Source organism: Protopterus annectens, chromosome 3.part0 (genome assembly GCF_019279795.1).
Source record: "Protopterus annectens isolate FY-2018-M chromosome 3.part0, PAN1.0, whole genome shotgun sequence".
NCBI classification, from domain to species: Eukaryota; Metazoa; Chordata; order Ceratodontiformes; family Protopteridae; genus Protopterus; species Protopterus annectens.
Genome location: NC_056731.1, coordinates 621,010,782 through 621,027,479, shown reverse-complemented (window position 1 = coordinate 621,027,479; position 16,698 = coordinate 621,010,782). Strand labels below are relative to the sequence as shown.

Below are 16,698 nucleotides of genomic sequence, written 5' to 3'. Positions count from 1 at the left end.
ACATTTATACCATTATTCAGGGAATGCCAAGAAGCACGCATGAGTTTCAAACTGCTGTACCCTGCTATCTTCAAAATATTTTTCCCTGGAGGAACAAAATCATTTTTTGATGAAGTACATGCTAAGGAAGAAATAAAAAAGTTTGTCCAGCAAAAAGTGAGCTGTGAAACAGAAGGAGTTTCTGCTTGTTCTTTTGAAAATAAAGACCACAGAGAGACTGTGCCAGTAAAAACATTTCCAGTGTTTCAACAGAAAATGCTTGCGAGAGGGGGGAAAAAAGCACAAGAATTAACTAGAAGAATCAACAATATGCTAGAAATGAAGCAGAGACAGGGTTTGAGAGAAGGAGAAGAACAGGAATATAAAAAGAAAATCTAGAAATATTAAACTTTATTGGGCTTTGTTAAATGTGTAGGGGACTCTAAATCATATGGCCTACTTCATGTCATTAACATTTGGAGAATAAAATCAGTATTTTGGAAATTGACAAATGTGGGATTAGAAAACAATAATTATATTTGTGAAATATGACAAAACAAGAAAATCTGGAAATATTAAACTTTCTTGGACTTTGTTAAACTTGTATGGGACTCTAAAGCATATGCTCTACTCTGTGTCATTAATCTTCAGAATAATACTCAAGAGAGGGAAACAGGAGGGAGAAAGTTAACAATAAGTAAACAATTGTTTCTCTTAATAGTACTATTTAAATAGTGCATGATTTTCTTTGCATGTTATAAAGTTTTTTTTCAGATATATTTAAGTGTAATGGGGATACTAATGTAAATAGATACTCCTGTTTTTTTATGTTTCTTTCTCCTCTTCTCTCTTTTCTTTGAAGAATTTTAAGAAATGTAGGCACTATAATGTCAAAAAAAAAGATCTGGTTAAAAAACCATGATGAAAGAAAATTTAGGATGCCTTTTCTCATTCTAGCATAGGGGAATGGCAGGGTTAAGGCCATTAGCTTAACCTAGTAACAAGTTGTAATAGAACAGAATATTGAATATTATAAGGCTTTTTTCTAGTAAACAGGTTTGTGTCTTGTTCTCATGTCTCTAGCAGACAGTTTGATAAAGAAAATGGCTTGGAGAAAATGTTTTCTGAAAGCATTCAAGTGTTATCCCAACTGAGAGAGCTATAAAGATAAGACCAAACCAGACAGCACTTAATATAGCCACAGGCTATTCCATGCATCTTAACATGGATAACCTTTCTTTTAGTTCATAGTTCATAGGTTAGTACTAAGCTAACTGCCCTTGCGAGCCATTTTAAGCCTAGCCAATTATCCCTTGTGAGACTCAAACCCTGTACCTTGTGTTTGCAAGGCAAACACCTTAACCATTAGGCCACCCTCCCAACCCTAGGTTAGTTTGAGTCTGTGTTTGCCTGTTAGTTTGGAACATTTGTTCCTATTAGGAGGGTAAAACGTCAATATTTGAAGATGTACATAGTTTTCTGTGTTATTATTAAGTTAATAGGTTTTAGGGGGCATTTGGTGTGTGTGTTTGTGTGTGTGTATTTTTGTTGAGGGTTTTCAATAAACCAAAAAGTTTTATAAGATGTAACATAGGCTCAATTGGAGATGACAAGAAACAACTGTATAAAACATTAACCTGACAAACATGTCATACATGTAACACAAAAGTTGAAACTAGACATTTAACAAAAAACTGTTATACATAAAAGGTGGGAATAACAATCTCTCAAGAATATGGCACTTTCTGTAATACCTTTAAATGTTAATGGTCATACAGATAAATACAAAAAAAGAAAGAGCAGTGAACTATATTAAAAATATAGAGTGCAAATAGCTGTGCTGGTTTACCTTCATATCGTCGATCACATATGATCGACCGGCCACATTGTTGAACCATTTCAGTGAAACCAGAACCACGCATTTCAACATTTCCAGCCGTGTCACACCTCCGAACCAGTGCTACCATGGATCAAAAAAGGGACGAGATTTTGCCATTTGGATATGTGGAATTCAGCATTCGGGACGTTTGCACTTCGGTATTCACGGAAGTGGGGTCGACCATAGTGAGAGCAACGTTATGAAGGTAAACCAGCTGTACTACAGGACAGACATTTGGAAAGAACTGAACATGTGATTTTGATAAAGAAAGGTTTTCATGATGGTATTCAGAGGAATACCTGGGGCAAAACAATAGGGGAGCATGTATATTATTGGAAGAGGAGCTGTAACAGTAATAGAAGAGGATAAAAAAGACAATATTGGTAGATTTGTAGTACTAAGGGGTCACCAGCAAGATAGGAGGATTACACTGCCATGTATTTATATTCCACTGAAAACTGCTGTAATGGAGCTTATAAAAATTCTGGGAGAAATAATCATCTTTCAGCAAGGAATATTACTTATAGGTAGAGTCTGGAAATTGGTTTTCAATAGTGAAGATGTATACTGGTGCCCAGAAGGGAAAATATAACAAAGGAGGGTAGATTTTTAAAAAAATGTATGATGTGAATTCTATACTAGGAGTTTGGAGAGAATTTATATATTATTCCCTAACATACAAAAACTGGGCTAGGCTAGACAGAATTTACATTTCACAGGAATGTGTGTATTTAATTGAAGGTTTTGATACACACACAATAACTATTTCAGATCATGTGCAATAATAACTAAAATACAAACACAGGGTAATGAAATAAATGAAATAAAAATGAGAGACTCCCACTTTCCCACTTATCTGTTGAAAAGAGAGGAATTTAAGGAATGGGTAGTGGAAATTATTCAGGAGCTATTAGATAAGATAGAACTTCTGAAAATGTAGCTAGGGAGTGGGATAAAATTAATGTGGAGTTTAAAAATAGGGTGGAAATGAAAGGGAGATATGGTTAAGAAGTAACAAGAATTATTTAGAGGGACAGACAAATGTTAAAGTACCACAAAATAGGGGGAATCTCACAGAACAAGAAGAGGAGCAATTGCAAAATGCTAAACAGAAAATAAGGGATTACCTCAATAATATCTATGAGTTTAGAAAGACTGCTGCTAAGCAACTGTTTTTTGATAATAACTCTAAAGTACAAAAACTTTTAGCACAACAAGTCAGGTAACAAAAAGTAGAAAGGGCTGTCACAAAGCTTAGGGAGCCTATAACAAGGAAGATGACAAGGGATCCTATAGAAGTATTAGAAGGTTCCCTATTATAAGACAGAAGATGCATTCTTTCGAATCCGTCTTGGTCGAACTGAAAAGTCAGAAACAGCAAAATATCAAAGCGGCTTTTGAGCAAATTCTTTCCCTGGGAAAAATTTGCTTGGCCGCTTTGTTTCTTTGCACTTTTCAGCACTGTAGTGCGGTCTCGGAGTTGGTACATTTAAGTAGGTGGGGTGCAAAGCCCCCCACTTAATGTAATGTGTAAAGTGTTTGTTTTTTTTGTTTTTTTCGGAAGAGCAATTTTTTCCCTAGGAAAAAAATTGCTGTTCTGACAGTTCGAAATTATAAGCTTTCGCTTATATGGGGTCGATTAATCACCATTCTCTTTTATATTAGAACTATTTTGGAAATTCTATGAAAGTCTGTATAAAGCAGAGAAATATGGAAATCAAGAAAAAGTACAAATGGAACTGTTTATAGATGAGTTGAATACCTCAAGGCTAGAGGTAGAGGAGGCTCAGTTACAACAGTTAGGATAGGAGGAGATGAGAAAAAATGGTGATGTATAACCAATCTGTAGAAAAGTGCCAAGGAAAAGATGGTATTCCTGTGGAAGTTTGGAAGCTAGGAGAGAAAAACTGATGAAGATCTGGAAGGTTATGTTAAACAGTATTTTAAGAAGAGGAGAAGTACCAGCATCCTGGAAGAAAGCAGTGGTAGCTGTAATACCTAAAAAGGGTGAAGATCCATCAGATCCAGTTTCATACAAGTTCATTTCAATACCAAACCATGATTATTAAGTGTTTATGTCTATAATGGCTAAGAGAATGGCAAAAGTGATACCACAACTGCTAGATACGGATCAATGTGGTTTTGTGGAGGGGAAGGGAAATATTTCCCAACATTAACAAAACACTGATGATCCAAAGAGAAGCAGAATGCAGGAAAATACCACTGTTGTTGGTGGGTCTTGATGCAGAGAACGCATTTGGCAGAGTAAGCTGAGACTTTATGAACACAGCAATGGAAGCATTTGCATTCCCTGACAAAATTATAAAGTAGATTAGGAGGATATATGAGGGATCAGAGGCAAAAATTAAAGTGGATAGGGTCCATCTCTGATAATCTCTGCTTGAGCAGAAGAACGAGGCAGGAGTGTCCTCTCTCCCCTTTGTTATTTGCATTATATTTAGAACCACTGGTGAATAAAATAAGGGACTCAGAAATAAAAGAATATAATTGGTATGGTAATCAAGAAAAGCTGGTTCTGTTTGAAAATGACATTATTTTATACCTGACAAAACCAGAAAGGGACATTAAAGTGCTGTAGAAGATATTGAGGCAGTTTCACATCTTTTCATTAAACAAAATTAATGCAAAAACAAAGGCAGTAGCGGTAAATTATATAACCACATACAAATTCATTCAGCAAAATCCATACTTATGAGAACATGATAAAATGAAGTATTTAGGAATTTAGATTAGAAATGATTCTGGTGTGGCAGCTAAGGATATGTGGAAAAAGACTAAGCAAACGATAATAAAAAACTGAGAAAGTGGAAGTTCTGTTATATGGATATCAATCAGTAATATACAATCAGTTGAAATGTTTTTAGTCTCGTTAGTCTTATAAGCAGGTCAGGCATATTTTTATCAAACCGAGAAGTTGTGGATAGCAATTAATAAAGAGCTGAAGGATTTTATCTGGGAGGAGAAGATGGCAAAAGTCAAGTTGGATAAGCTTATTCTTCCAATAGAAAAGAGCAGATTGGGATTACCAATTTGAAGTGGTATTTCAGAGCAACACAGTTAAGGTTCCAATATATAGCACAAGCAGAAAACTATAATTCAAAGTAGAAAGAGATGATGATGAAACAGGGCGGTAGCTCAAGAAGCAAGGACAGACTGGTATTTTGGCTTCATACCTTTAAGAAGAATAACAATAATCATACAGAATATTATACTTATAAAATAGCAAAAATCATACAGAATATTATACTTATAAAATAGCAAAAAGTATTCTAAGAACTAACCCAACACGGGAACTAAGGAAGGAGTTTCTGCCGATTGGGATGACTGCAATTAGGGATTCCGAAAATAGGCAAGAGGGGGCTGGAATTTACTGGAGAAAACTGTCAAAGGAACCAAGGTATTGTGAGCAAATGACTAGAGAGGGAAAGGTAACAGAATGGGAAGATGTCAATAACTTATATGGACTGCAGGTTAGAGACTGGCTTCCCTATCAAGGATTGATATCAAAGTGTAGGCAAAGAGAAAGAAATAGGGGGGCCCTAAATGAAAGACCAGCACTGGTAGAGTTTTCAGTAAAATCTAGAACAGAAGTTGCTATTAAGAAATAAATAATTAGTAGAGTATATAAAATATTGCATGATAACTATAAGAATCAATCAGAGGAGGTTAGAAAGGATTGGGAAGAGAGCCTAGATAAGCAATTTACAAAAAAAATAATGATGGGATATATGTATGTCTCCCAAATATGCAACAAAGTCTAGAAGATTTAGGATCTTTTCTTGGAAGTGTTTATATAGGTATTTTTATACCCCAAGTAGACTCCAAATAATTTATCCTCAGGTAGACAGCAAATGCTGGAGGTGTGATGGGGAAGAAAGAGGTAACTGGGAACATATTTTCTTAGAGTGTAATGAGCTGCAAACTCTAAAGATTCCCTGCAGATTGCTCTGTCTGAGATGCTGGGTGAGCAAATTAACTCAGGAAATAATTTTTCTGAGCTATGATACAGAATCCTAACTGCCTAGACACAGTAAGACGTTGCTGAGTCTAATTATGATTGCTGCCATAAAAACAATTACTATAAAATGGAAATCAAATTGTAAACCAACTTTACTACAAGTAGCGATGATAACAGAGATAAAACAACTGGAATTGGGATCTTTAGAAAAGGGTAGGAGCAAATTAAATAGGAAAAAATGGGAAGTGTGGGATCAATACATGCAGAGGAGGAACAAGGTTTAAGAGGAGGCAGGAACCGAATGAGCTATGTAATGTCTGACTGACAATGACTGGATATGTTTAAAGTGATGTATAATGTTTACAAGCTACAGTTGTGTTGGCATGGTTTGTAATGTATAATGTTTGCAACTGAGATTGTGTTGGTATGGTTTATTTTCATTTACATAAATGTAAGATTGCCTATGTCATACATGATAATTTAATAAAGCTGTTTCTTGTTTAAAAAAATATCACTTCAACATCACACTGATAACACAGTTTTCAGTCATGAATGTAAATAAGAACTTCACTGGTGCCTCCTGCGTACAACTACTTCTTTGAGAACAGAACTCCTCCATAGGACAGCACCACACCAATAAAAAAGAATTTAGCCAGTTTAGAGTGACTCCTCACATAGGCATGTACCATATGCAAAACACAACAGTAAGTAGAATTGATTTATGTACAGAAAAAGGGCAGGGTGCAGCAGTCAATTGAAATGTAAAGCAAAACCAAAAGTAAGTGCACTTATCTTTTCTTTTTGATTTTTTCTCGACATATAAGTAATAAATTGCTTAGACTGCTGCACCTTATAAGCTGGCACTTGGGGCAACTGCCTTACTTGTCCCACTTTCCAATGGCTGTGATGTCAGATGTTTGTTCTCCATACCAATTTATCTTTGAACTTTCCTGAGGTCTTCACCTTATATATGTCTAACTAGTTATTCTTCTGACCACTGCTAATACTCTTTTCAACTACTTTTCTCTGTCTTGAAAGCTCAACACCTATTGGACCAGAGGCACTTGTTGGTCTACTGACAGTGACACCAGCAAGATATGTTAGAAGTCTTGGGTTCAAGTCCTAATTGAGAGCTAGTACTATCCTTGTTATATTTTCCCTCATTTTCAGGTATTCAGGCCACTACCAAAATGTAATTCTGCCTTTTATCTAAACATCTCTGTTCAACTTACTGCACATATGCTGAACTGTAGTTCAGAAAATTGCATATAATGTACCCTTAGCTCATAAAACTGTGGCTGGTACTTCTGTATAGTGAACATATACTGCCACTTTCATCTCACTCAGTTTTTATGTAGATTCTATGCATGTGTACTGGAGCCTTAGTTCATTATATCTGTACATTGAACATTAACTGAAAGTTTTAATAGTTTTTACTATGTTACATATAATTTACATGCACTGGAACTCATCTCCTCCAGCTTATTACATACTGTTAATGTGAAGCAACCATATACGGTTTTCTCTGTTTTTCTGCCTTTTTATTACTCAGTATGGATGCTGATTTTCCTTCTGGTCCACTATGAAAAATGGGCCTGGCACAGAAGACTTAACCTGGTGAACAAAATATGCAGTTTGCTCCAAGGTCTGTCCAGAATTTTGAGAGGTATCACCGAATCTATGGAGTTGCTTTTGTGGTACATGTTACAGATAAGTGACTTTTATTATTACTAGATACACTTTCAACGATGGAACTTAAAGTGCAGGCAAATCCTACAACACAAACCAAAAGAACATTTGTGTACAATCTCTAAAACACTACTTTTTTACAAGAGAGAGAATATGTGCAGTATTTAGCACTGTGCAATCACTTATTTATGTATACTAACTCCATGGTTGTTTAACATCAGGGAAGAAACAGAGTTAAATATGTTCCACATAACTGCAATCTTGTAATACAGTCAATACAATTTTGAATCATTCCAGGATGTCCCAGCATGGAATCTGCCTTGGGTAGTACAAATTTAACAGAAGTGAATCCTCTTTTTTTTCCATCAGTTGAATTTCTCTGAAAATCTCTGGCTAAAACATCACATCACTTGCCACTTGTTTCCAGCATGAGATTATATCGCAAGTTTTGAATAATCCCTTTGCTGGATTCGAACACCAGTCCCTCTGATTCACAAATTTCATCACAAAAAGTGCAGTAAACAACTAGTAATGAATAGTTTCTTCTTGGCATCTGGCCATCCTGACAGTACTGCATTTTTTAGTAATGACAGCTCTAAATCATTTTCAGTATGATGAAAGAATTCAGAGATTAGTTTGCTAGTTCATGTCTATGACTCAGTATGCAACTCAAAAATATCAAATGTTAATGTTTTATTTTACCTTTCAATTTGTGCTTTGTGACCTCTCATCACTACACTGTATTCCAGTGTGTAACTTTATATACTGATGATGGACTACTGTCATGAAAACAACTCTCTACAACCCCAGATTATTGTTCACCACTGCCTTCCTCATAAAGATATATAGTAGAAAACATTAGTGGTGACAACTCTAAGCCAAGCAGCATTCAGAATCCACAGACCCATATGACCTGATCTATGAAAGCTAACTAAACTATCAACTTCAAGAGTTTGTTAGATTTTGGAGATTAGACTACTTCAACGTATGGAGGCAAACACATCAACATCATTAGTTAACCTACAGTCACCAAAGTTAGAATTTACAGACAAATACTTAATTTTGTATGCTTACCACTTGACAGGCATAAAGCAAATCTTTATGGTCTGCTTTATGAAGTGAAATTCAACAAGACAGAAAGAGAGTCAAATGTTTTCACATTTCCCTTATTTAGCCCTGATCAATAAAAATAATTGGCACTTTTCTGTTAAACACCTAGAACTTGCCGCTGGTCTGGTTCTGGCATATTTCTTCACTATAAAATCTAAATTAAAAGCAGAGACATCTGAGACAGGTATGCATGTGTGGGACAAAAGTTAAAATCAGAAATAGTACAGATTCAATCCACAATAACATACAGTCAGAAATTATCCTGCTGCTTATGTATTATCGCAATCAGATTTTTGTGTTCGCGGAAATCGCATAGTTCAAGTGAAATGAGTACAGGTAAGACTTGAAGGAGTTTGAACAGCACTTTCAAGTCTTACATGCACAATCTGGTTGTGAATGAGTACATGTAAAACCTACGATCAAACCAAGTGTTAAGACTGTACAACTGTTGTGAAAAGGGTATGTTATAAGGTCTTGTTTGCATCTGGCATGTTTCTACTTCGGGACTATACACCTTGTAACGTGCCCTTTCTACAGGCAAAGAACTATGCAGAAAGGTTAAGAAAAACAAGTCCAATTACATGCGAGAACTGCTACGTACTAAAATAAAACTGCACACAATATGTACTACATTCAGTGACTGCAAGCAGGAGGGGAAATGTCGGAAATAGGCATCTGTCCTCTTATCTTAAAAAACTTGCCAAACCAACAGTGTTTACAATGCATCACTTGGAACTGTATACATCTTACAAAGTGCAGTGAAAGTGTTTTAAGAGCATTGTCATTGCAATGCTAACATTGGGTGAGGTATAAAACATACAATCAAAGCAACAGTCACAGTTACATGTATAAACATCATCCGAAGTTGCCATACACTAAGCAATGCAACGAAATTGACATTGGACAAGGCAGACTATGAAAGTACCCAATTTTTTTGGCCTTGGGAATGTACTCACTGTAACATAAATTACGCCAGAGTGGTGATTCACAGTCTTCCTTTTAACTCCGACTGTAGGCCAGTGACCAGCGACAAGTGGTAGGGGTTTAACGGAAAAGTACCAAATAATTAAAAAACAAGAAGCACTGGGACACAGCCTGACTAAAACAGCCAAAGAAGCACCTATCACAGTAGTGATTTCTTAATCTTCAGTGACCATCGTGTAAGATGATGATCAATTCCTTACCATAGCCACTATACAACCATTAAGAAAAGGCTTAAGATTCTGCTAAAAAATGCAATAAAGGACATGTATCATGGTCTTAAATAGACTTAGGAAATATGGAGTGATACGACAGCTACCACCAAGGTGACAACTGTATGTGTATGAGGTAGATGTGCCACGCAGACTTAGGACCTGTACCTTTTGTTACAATTTACTAATAATGAACCTTGCTTTGTAGGACATCACAGCTGTTAAAAATAAGCAACTGGACAGCAAGTCCTCAAGGCAGGGGGTATATATTTAGTAATTATTTTTAAAGATAAAGATGAATGGCTGCCCTACAAGATATTGTATTCAAAGCAAGACTGGTTTCAAAGGAGAAAGAAAGTTGATGATATCATATGGAAGATTTAGGATATATACATCTTAAGTAATTAAATACAACTTATATCCAGCCCCATAATTGGTCTCCTGTGCAGATATTTTACAAGTACCTAATGAAAATGTCCACTGGTGTTGAAGTTTGTGTGTCTGTGTAATTTTTGCTTAATGTAAGACTTCTTCAGTGAGTTCTGTAATAATGACTTTTATTTGGTTTTAATTAATTTTGTGTAGATGTACGTCAAAGATATTTAAAACTTTTTCAGAAGATGTACACTTACCAACTCCTGCATGTCTTGCAAGATAGGCAAAAATGCTGATTCCAGAATTGCTACCTGTTCCTTGTTAAGGTTTTGCCACAGGCCAATAAGTGTGATCACAAGATGGGTAGCACTTTTCAGTCTAGTGAATGCCTTAGACAAACTCCTTTGATTTTCTTCTACTGCATCTGCTAGAGATATTATCTGTTCAAAAACAAATGAAAAGCCACTCTTAGTTACAGTTCTCCAGTCATCACAGCACACATCAATTAGGTTTAGCAAAAATGCGTGCTATTCCTGTATACTGCACAAATTCCTTCTTCCTATTACCCAAAATACACAGTATGCATGGGCAGAGGAAAGCAATCCTATGATTTTTTTCTGTACCTGTATATTTAAAGCAGTTCAAAACACATACATGCTACTATGATTTACATTTTGATCGTCCATGAGCTGATGGTAATGCAGTAAGGCTTGTACTCTGTGGTTACGATATTCAGGATCTGAAGTTCAACTCAAGCTGAAATTTTCAAACAGCTGTTAAAACTTACATTTCTACCACACATGTTGAACAAATTACAACACCTGACCAGAAAAGCATGACACTTGCCAAGCCTGATCACTGTGGAGCAAAGTAATATAACTATCTGTCTTTGTAAGCTCTGAGAACTGTATTATTATTTTTGAAAAAATCCCCAAAGTATAAAACACACCTTGTAGCCATTCATGAGCGAGCCCATTTCTGAAAATGTTTCTCCAGTATCACAAGTAAAGAAATTGTGAATTAAAAATAGAAATGTTGACAAAGCAAAGTTATAATGCTACACTTTGCTTATTCTCTGTGATAGCACAGCAAACAAATAACTTCTGCATTCTCTGCCTTGATAGGCCTCAAAGAAAGAAATAGAACCAATTCCAAAATATAGAAGAATAATCTGACATTCTAAAATGAGACACAGTATTATGTGCAGTACACATCTATTTTCCATTACTTTGTTTTATGTGCTTTCACTACACAAATATTTAGTATTATATTTTTCCACATAACTTATCTGCTCCACATTTTGGTCTTATCTGTTTACCTGGCTGACAAATTCATCTCACTGTGTTTTCTTACCTTAGAGTAAATACAGTAGTGAAACAGTGCAGCAAATGCCAACATACTTTTCTTTCTTCCACTAATTCAGTGTATGAAAAGTGAGGCATATTCTCCCAAACTCATTCATAATTATTCACAAACTTAGGTGATGAAAGATGCACAGAGAAATTCATATATTCATATCTAAATGCAGTTATGAGAAGATATATGTTAAAATGTCTTGTGCAACTGTTGGAAAGAGGACAGAAACTTAAGTTGTTGCTGATTCATATTCCTTCCCGAATCTGCAGACTGCAAACAAGATAATCTTAATATCTTGCTGATCTATTTCATCCCATTCTAATCAGTTTATTTGGACATCTTTTTGAACAAATGACTTCCAAAGAATGTATCACCCTATTCAGGAAACAGTACCTGACAGGATTCATTCTCAAACATTATCAGTCTAACCTCATAGAGTGACCTTACTTCGACAGTACACTGTTTCAAACAAATTTAATTAGAATTACACTTCTTACTAAGATACTGAATATAATAAGCCGCGGTGGTGCAGCGGTAGCATTGTTGCCTTACAGCAAGAGGTTCTCCTGTTCGATTCTCGGCTGGAGTGCCTTCTGTGTGGAGTCTGCATGTCCTCCCCGCAGTCGAGTGGCGTTCAAAAGACATGCGTGAATGGGCGTGCCTTCGCTGAAGGTTGGGCGTCGGGCTGGCAACTCAGCACCATAAAAATCTACTGCCAATCATTAGCGGGCTGGAGTTCCGCTGTGGCGACCCCTAACCGGGAAAAGCCGAAAAGACAAACAACTAAGATACTGAATAGAACTGAAGACCTTGATTATGTCGTCTTACAAATTCACAGCTTCCAGGAAACTGGCAGTCCTCATACAGCCTATGATCATACGACTTACTAGCAAGCTTGTTAACTATTCTGGTGATGTGTACTAGCAAGCTTGATAACTGTCCTGGTGATGTGCACCTAGCAAGCTTGATAACTGCTCTGGTGATGTGTACCTAGTAAGCTTGATAACTGTCCTAAAGATATGTAACTAGCAAGCTTGATAACTCTCCTGGTGATATGTACCTAGCAAGCTTGATAACTGTCCTGGTGATATGCACCTAGCAAGCTAGATAACTGTCCCGGTAATGTGTACCTAGCAAGCTTGATAACTGTCCTGGTGATGTGTAACTAGCAAGCTCGATAACTGTCCTGGTGATATGTACCTAACAAACTTGTTAACTCTCCTGAAGATATGTAACTAGCAAGCTAGTTAACTGTCCTGGTGATGTGTACCTAGCAATCTTGATAACTGTCCTGGTGATGTATACCTAGCAAGGTTGATAACTGTCCTGGTGATGTGTACCTAGCAAGCTTGATAACTGTCCTGGTGATGTGTACCTATCAGGCTTGATAACTGCCCTGGTGATGTATACCTAGCAAGCTTGATAACTGTCCAGGTGATGTGTACCTAGCAAGCTTGATAACTGTCCTGGTGATGTGTACCTAGCAGGCTTGATAACTGTCCTGGTGCTATGTAACTAGCAAACTTGTTAACTGCCCTGATGATGTGTAACGGGCAAGGTTGTTAACTATCCTGGTGATGTGTAACTAGCAAGCTTGTTAACTACCCTGGTGACACAAATCTTGTTTTTAACAAAAAATCGAGGGTCCCTTTTCCGTTAAGTTAAACTTTTATAATTGAGCACAGTGTTTCAGATGAAGGCTAATAAAGCCTTTATACAATAATAAGACAATGACTGCATTCCCAAATAAAATCTTTCTGTTAAAACGTGTTTTAGTCACATCAGACAGTATCTTGAATAACACATTCAACAAATGGCTATTACAGCTCACCGTTTGACCTTAGAGCCTGTCCAGTCATGACATGAGAATGAGACAGATCGTCTGACCCCATATATCAAATTCTGCAAACACTGTTAGTGTCATTGCTCATTTGCAAATATTGTGCTAGACAAGGACCAGCTATCTTATACTAACTTTCTTTCTGTTGGCATCTGCTGCACTGTTTCACTATTGCATTTACTCAAAGTATGATGACAAAATGAGATGTATTTGTCAACCAGGTAAATAGATCAGACCAAAATGTGGAACAGACAACTTATATGGAAAAAATATAATACTAAATACATTAGCCTGGTTCTGAGTACATACCATGTGTCAAAATAAAATGTTTCACTTCATTTTTTTTAATTTTAAAACATTATATACAGCAGGATAGACATTTTTCATATAGTCAAGTATAAACACATATCAACAACAGATAGCAGCAATAACTGTCAAAAATTATTAAACTTTAAGCATTACATACAGAAAAGTAGACCTAAGAAAATTATTGGCAGTGACAGCAATCCTGTCTGCAACAGATTTCTTTAGTAATGTATAACCCAAGGAAATTCAACATTAGAATGATGCTACAAGAAATGAGAGAGAGTACTGCTAGAAAAAATTCAGATAACTACCTCTCAGTTAGACTCTGTGGGAGCATCCCTGTAACAGTTTTATATTTATTTTTTATTTTATTTTAACTTTATTACTTGTCTAGGTTGCTGGCCTGAGGACCTATGTACATTGTCAGACTAAAGGAATTTATATAATTCATAATGGAAGTAACAAACAAACACAGAAGTTATGCAAAGATAAATAAGACCATAGGTTCGTGTATAATTACTAGATAACTACTAGGCTAGCTGTCCTTGTGGGCCATTTTAAGCCTAGCCAGCTTCTCCTTTTGTGCTCAAATTAAATTATCCCATTTGTTTACAGATTGGCCTTACCCATCCCATGGTCAATAATTAGATGTTACCCCAATGTGAATAAATGGGATCATATCATAGATAATTTGAGGTGACCCATGCATGCAATAAAGCATTTAGGAGCTGCCTCTGTCCATTAGTAGTACAGGGTGCATCCCTGGGGTAAATTTTCTGTTTCCATCCACAGATGCAAGTTGTGTTTAAATATGGACAGGGATAAACTTTGCTTAATGTGGATTGAGAGTCTGCTCCAGAGCAGTGGTATCCTCTGTGAGATACACCTGTCTCTCCAAACTGTTCTCATGATGTTGCAGAAGAGGTTTAGATCAACAGACCAAGTATTGCTGATACCACTAAACTTGCTGCTGTGCAGTAAATCTATCAGTGGTGGGTCAATGGATGCTTTGTATGTCAGACACAAGTCAACTTTCAGCAGTCTGTAGGATACTGATTATAGTGACAGTGCTCTGAGTCAGTCCAGGTAGGGCATGTTGTTTACGTCCTGTATCCTTTTAATAAGGTATCTTTGTGAGTGATCCAGTGGTTGCATGCCTGGACAGATACATGCCAAACAGGGCATTATATTCAATGACTGGCCTAATGAGGGCTGAGTAAAGGGGAACAATGACATCCCTAGATCTTGAGACAATACCTTTGCTTATAAGCTGTACAATACAGAAGACTTTATTATGACAATAGACACATGTTGATCAAAAGTTAGGTCACTTGAATGTATATCCAAATGAACCAGGAATCCAGGACACCAGTTAGAAGATGTAAAAACAAGAATCCATTTATTGTAACCAACAGTTTTAGCGCTTTCATCTCATTGTAGAGACTTCTGCATTTTTGGCATTTAGATTCAGTCCATGATTTTGGCATCAGTTACTTATTTGGGACAAACTTTCCTACATGATGACCAAGTAATTTGGGGATTCAATGACTGGTCCTAGCTTGTGGTCATCTGCAAACTTAGTCAGCCACAGCCCTTTGGTATTGGCTTTTACTTCAGAAAAGCAGATGCCATAGAAGAGGGTCCCAACCCAGAACCCTGGGAGACTCCACTAGTGACTAGTCTCTTTGTGGAGGCAATACCCTCTATTTTGATTTCCAGCATCCTATATGTGAGCCAGCTGGCAATCCAGCAGGTACCATAGGGGTTTAATCCCAGTTTATTTAATTTTCTACCATGCTTGAGTGGGGAATTGTGCCAAAAGCTTTGGCCAGGTTGAGGTATACTGTGTCTACCATTTTGCGTTCATCCATTTCTTTAAAGAACTTTTCAAAAAATCTACCAGTTCGAGTAAGCATGACCTACCCTTGATGAATCCAAACTGAGGCGGGTACAGTGTTAGGAGGTTCCCTACATACTGATTGATTCATTCCATGGCAAGTATTTTCATGGCTTTGCATAGGAGGCTGGTCATACTTACAGGTCTGTAACTGACTGTATTTGTGGACGGTCCTTCCTTATGCAGGGGAAAATGACTGTAGCTGATCTCCATTCACTTGGTAGAAAACCTGTATGGATGCTGAGATTGAGCAGTGCTGTTAGGGGTATGGGTAAATCGTGCTTCATGTTATTTAACAGCATGCATCCAAGGATATTGTTAGGATCCATTGTTACAGAACTGTTAGCTTTTGTTAGCACTTTTAGGCCCTAGTCTTGTGCGATAGCTGGAGGGAAGCCAGTTTCAGGATGTCTTGAAGGACAGATGGAGGGGAGAGAATGGTACAGCAAGTGTTAAATTTATCAGTTAAGTCAGTTCGCTTTATCTTCAGCCTCAGCATAGACAACACTGTCCAGAATCAGTTTAGCACATTGTTGCATTGTGCTTTTGAGATTACGAACATAAGTAAAAAATGCCTTGTGATTGTCTTTGGCTTGGGTAGCTATTTTAGCCTCAAACTTGGCTTAGGAGGATTTTCTTAAACTCCTGAGTTGTTTGTTTATTTCAGTGATAAGGGCTCTAACATTGTGGTAATTACTCTTCTGACTTGCTAAAAATTATTTTCTTTTTATTATAAAGCTTGTTGATATTATGGTTCTACCATGCGGGTTTTTTTTTTTAAAAGAACAGTTAAAAATTTATGACTCCACTACATGCAAATGTGATCCACCCCTGACTGCCACCTTATAAAAGCTGCCCTTCTATTTCTTCTTTTAGGTAACTTCAACAGAAAGTCTTAAGTCAAAACTGTAGCTGTTCCACTGAAGAGTTTTGGTAAGAAAATATACCAACACTCTTAATGAGAGGATAGAAAAAGCCATTAACGGCTGGTAATTCATAGTTCACTGTCAAAGAACATATTCCAATTACCTGACCACAAGAAGTGTCAATCTGAATGCACTGCAGTTCTTACTTAAGATCATGAATGAACCACAA

General features: G+C 36.7%; 1 protein-coding gene across 3 annotated transcripts in view; it reads right to left on the bottom strand.

Moving 5' to 3' along the window:
* Window positions 1-16,698, bottom strand: part of BBS9 (Bardet-Biedl syndrome 9) — a 2,479,230-nt gene that overhangs the window by 679,988 nt on the left and 1,782,544 nt on the right. For all 3 annotated transcript variants that reach the window (XM_044065020.1, XM_044065022.1, XM_044065021.1), the window contains one exon: window positions 10,462-10,644. In XM_044065020.1, coding sequence (XP_043920955.1) covers window positions 10,462-10,644 — 183 coding nt within the window. The remainder of the gene's footprint in view (window positions 1-10,461; window positions 10,645-16,698) is intronic.